This window comes from Anneissia japonica, unplaced genomic scaffold (genome assembly GCF_011630105.1).
Source record: "Anneissia japonica isolate Jap-2015-1 unplaced genomic scaffold, ASM1163010v1 scaffold3114_len60452_cov143, whole genome shotgun sequence".
Classification (NCBI taxonomy): Eukaryota; Metazoa; Echinodermata; class Crinoidea; order Comatulida; family Comatulidae; genus Anneissia; species Anneissia japonica.
Window position 1 is genome coordinate 21,601 of NW_022758759.1, and position 4,202 is coordinate 25,802.

The 4,202-nt window shown below is 33.8% G+C and overlaps 1 protein-coding gene across 1 annotated transcript in view; it reads right to left on the reverse strand.

The window, feature by feature from the left end:
* Positions 1-2,845, reverse strand: part of LOC117125429 (chymotrypsinogen 2-like) — an 18,041-nt gene extending 15,196 nt beyond the window's left edge. Inside the window, exon 1 of the mRNA XM_033271937.1 lies at positions 2,749-2,845. Within this exon, the coding sequence (XP_033127828.1) occupies positions 2,749-2,845 (97 nt within the window). The remainder of the gene's footprint in view (positions 1-2,748) is intronic.
* Between the last annotated feature and the right edge of the window lie 1,357 nt (positions 2,846-4,202).

The window sequence follows — 4,202 nt, forward strand, 5'->3', positions numbered from 1 at the left end:
TGGGAAAACCCATAAAACAGCAAGCGGCCACATCATGCAAAACTATTTAAAATTAAAAAAGAACAGTAGAGAAAATCCGATCAGAATGAGAAAATAAACTAAGCATCCACTGGAAGGAATCCCAATATCTGCAGACGGATCCGTTTCTGCCTTCTAGCCCTCATCAGTGCAGCTAGGGTAAATTGGCCTATATATATATATATATATATATATATATAGGCCAATTTTAATTTTAACAACTGTACCTTATTTTAAAGTAATTATGGCAGACCTTATCGTTTTAAACGGTGGAGGTGGGTGGGGTGTTAAATGCTTATACCGTGGATGCACTTTAATTTCTGTGTACGTATTACTGCACTTTGTCGTAGCATCAATGGAAGGAAGCTGTTATTGTCTGTATTTGCTGCTGTTAAAACGCCGCAAAGTTATTTAGCTATTTTGTATTTTCTATAAAGACCGCTCGCAGTGATGTGTTTCTATTCCGTAGTTTATTCATATAATGGACGGTGGCCAAAGCTTGTTCAATCGATGGGTGTATTAAGTAGACATACATTTCATTGCAATTGAAGAACCTTAAAACAAATTGATAAAAATCTTTAATCTGATACCGTACGTTGCCGGAGACGTAGCCAATGTAGATTTCTAATTATGCTTAAATATGGTCATGATGACTATAGCATATCATGACTATAATAATATAGTCGTAATATGCGCCTACAACATTATTCTGTCAAGTGGTCCACAAATATATTTACAATATAAATTTTTAATAAAGAGCGAATTGCCGAATGAATATTGTTTCCCTGGGTCTATTTAAAGTGTGTAACACATTATCAATAAAACGACTTGGATTCTTTTATTTAGAGGTTTATAAACTGCCAGTACATAAATTTAGGCCTTCTGTAATTTGAACAACTAAATCTCATTTTCGCGTATATATTTTTTTTTTCTGAGGAGCTATAAATTCTTAAACTGGTTAATGCATTTTAACTTTTCTGTATATATTACTGCACTATGACAGAGCATCATTGAAAGGAAGCTGTTATTCTTTGTATTCGCCGCTGCTAAACACGCCGCTACATTATTTAGCTATATCGTGTGTTTATAGATCGCTCTCCATGTAGCGGTGTGTATATAACGTGCGGTGGTCAATGCTTATGCCCTATTCAATCGAATCGATTTTTTTTTGTTTTGTTTGGTTGTTAGGTAGAAATATACTTTTTTTTCTTTAAAGATGGCCATACAATAGGGTTCCATGATATAAATACCACATGATCAGAACAACTTGGTCACATTAACTACCATAGTAACTCTAGTAACAAACATGCTTTACGCATAGAAGCTCCGAATTCATGCTTGAAAGATTTGTTTGTCTCTCAAGGAACTCGTAGTCACCTCTTTACTTAGACGTCCAAATCGCATTGGTTGTGTCCGGGACGCGATTTTTTATCCCGTACGAAACATTTGCATGAAACTCCACTCGGGTTATCTCGACTGACTCAACTCGATAATCTCAATTCTGGAGGTAAAAAGGTCATCTACCAAAGATAAACGTCCACAAAACTTCTGAGATACAGGATTGCTGCTCGCTGTCTAATTTTGAAAAAAAAACAACATTGCCATGCTAATATAATGGGTCGTTTAAAACGACATATGTACTATTTGATTTCACTGCACGAATAGTAAAAAGTGTTAAGGCCCTATTTGAATTTGAATTACATACTGTGAACATTTCTATGTTTTAGTTGGCCGCGGTTTTGGATAATTATTTAACCTAGGCCTATGTCATGACGAATTCGAGTCAACTCGGCCCCAAGTAGTCAACTCGGTCCCAATTTACTGTGTACGGTATTTATTGAATATTTACCAAGAGATTTAAATGCAAAGCCAAAATTAAAGTGTTTTTAAATCGTTGCCTTTGTTATTTCTTTTCATTTACATGCACTTACAATAATTAAAACTGCATTAATAAAAATAATATTAAAATGATATTAAAAAAAATTATACAAAGGTATATGGGCTTGGAGTAACTAATGATAATAACGTTCATTAATGCCGGAGTGATATATTTAATTTTAATATTTTTTTACTCACTGTCCCATTTTAATTTTGTTTTCAAAATTTCAGTCAATAGCGTGACTGTTGTGTCAGACCTAGGAACCTAGGGGCCTAATCTGGCGGAAGGTGGGGGGGGGGGTGGGCTAGCAGGTAGGACCTAACTCAGCTTGGAACTAAGCCGTTCCACTAGGCCCACTAGTTTAGCCTCTTTTGCTCTAGCATTTGATAGGAATGTACCTATTTACCACTGGTACTACAGTATAGAATGGGGTACTAGCTGTTGTTGTTGTAGTACATTTGATAACAAACATACAAGAAGCTCACAGTTAGTTACAGACGTAGCCTACATCCCATAAATCGGTACGATTTTATAGGCCTGCCGTAGGTAAACATAATATATAAAGAACAGTAAAGGTAATCTAATAGAATACTCGAGCGTCACGACATTGCGAAGTGCCTGCTCTTGTTCGTATATCAAACTCGAGTCGAATCAATCCGAGACGACCCGAGTGGAGTTTCATGCAAATGTTTCGTACGGGAAAAAAAATCTCGTCCGGGACATGTTTCTTATCATCTGCAACATTTGCCACAGAAAGGCTCGTTAAATTAACATTCTCTCCGAATCTTCATACATCATAAAGATGGGGAGATACCAATACCGCCTACTGGAAGGATGGCAATCCTAATTACCTTGTACAGTCGTCTTGGATAGAGAGGAGAATCCGGTCGCTAATGACACATACAGAAAATGGATGAGAATAACGTCACGATTACCAACTAACGCCATGATGGGTGGTTTTCTTTTTAATTTATATTTGATCCAAATGAATGGTTCATAATAATAATAATAATATTATATTATTTCGCGTTGTGTCATTATTTTCATATCAAGTATTACCATTCCATTCGCTAGTCTGTTATGTTTACTGACAATATATTTTGATTATGATTTAAAGTTCTGCTTTCTGTGCATTGCACTATGATTTCTGTTTTAATGTTTTTGACTGAAACCACTTAATGAAATATGTTAAAAGACACTATTGTTTTAAACAAACAGGAGTAATAAGATAAGTGTATTCAATTGTATGTGACACGGCTATCGTAAATTTTGAATCTGTGTACTGGAATAAAAGTGGCTTCGTTACAAAAGAGTCAAAATTACTGAGTATATTTAGTAAATTGTCAGCCTTGGTATTTCTATGTTATCATGACGTTGTCCAAGCTAATTCGCACAAGCCAGCCTATAACGTTACTTGCCTACTTACAGCCTGTTACATGAAGATGTAAAAACGTCATCTTAAAATTAAGACTCGTTTAATTGTGTTGTTTTATCGGCATGTGAAATGTAATTTTAATTAACTGATTCGATGATGTACCGTAAGGATTTGTAACTATTTAAACTTAAGTACTTTGCTTTTTAAATAATTAATAAAATATATAAATCTTATCGGTATTTTAATTATACTATTTGTCAAGTAGGCAATGTAATTTATTGTTAAAAATTATATATTAAAACATTTTTAACTATTTAAACTTTTTTTTATATTTGACAATGTATCTTTAATTATTTTTATATTAAACCATTTTTTTATATCTTTGTTATGTTTTTATGTTATGTCTGTCAATGTATGGATTGTTATGGTTATTCAGACAATAAAATTATCTTGTAATTTGTATTTTGATGTTTACTGTGCTTATTATTTCTTTCTCTGTAAGACGTTGTTTCTTTGTAGTTGACTCACAACACACTGCCTTCATGTACAATTTTAGTATGTTTGTTGTTTAGCGTCAATGTGTATTATCTGTAAATAAATTTTGTTTAAATAGTTATGAACTCATATCAATTTAGTTTTACTGGTATTTAATGTATTGTTCTGACGTAATAGTCCAGTGAAAGTTAATATAAATATAACTTATAATAATAATTTACGTTTATATAGCATATTGCGCAGTTCCTCTGTGCGCTTAACATTAGTTGATAAAATAAAAAGCATAATTAGTTAACTATAGGCCTAAGAGGCATAAGTTGTAGTGGCAAACAGCGCAAAGTCTCAACGGGTCAACCATTCTTCTCTATCCTGGCGCAATCCTAGTCTGCTCCCTCGGGGCTAGAATAACGCCAGAGGTGTGTTGTTACATACATG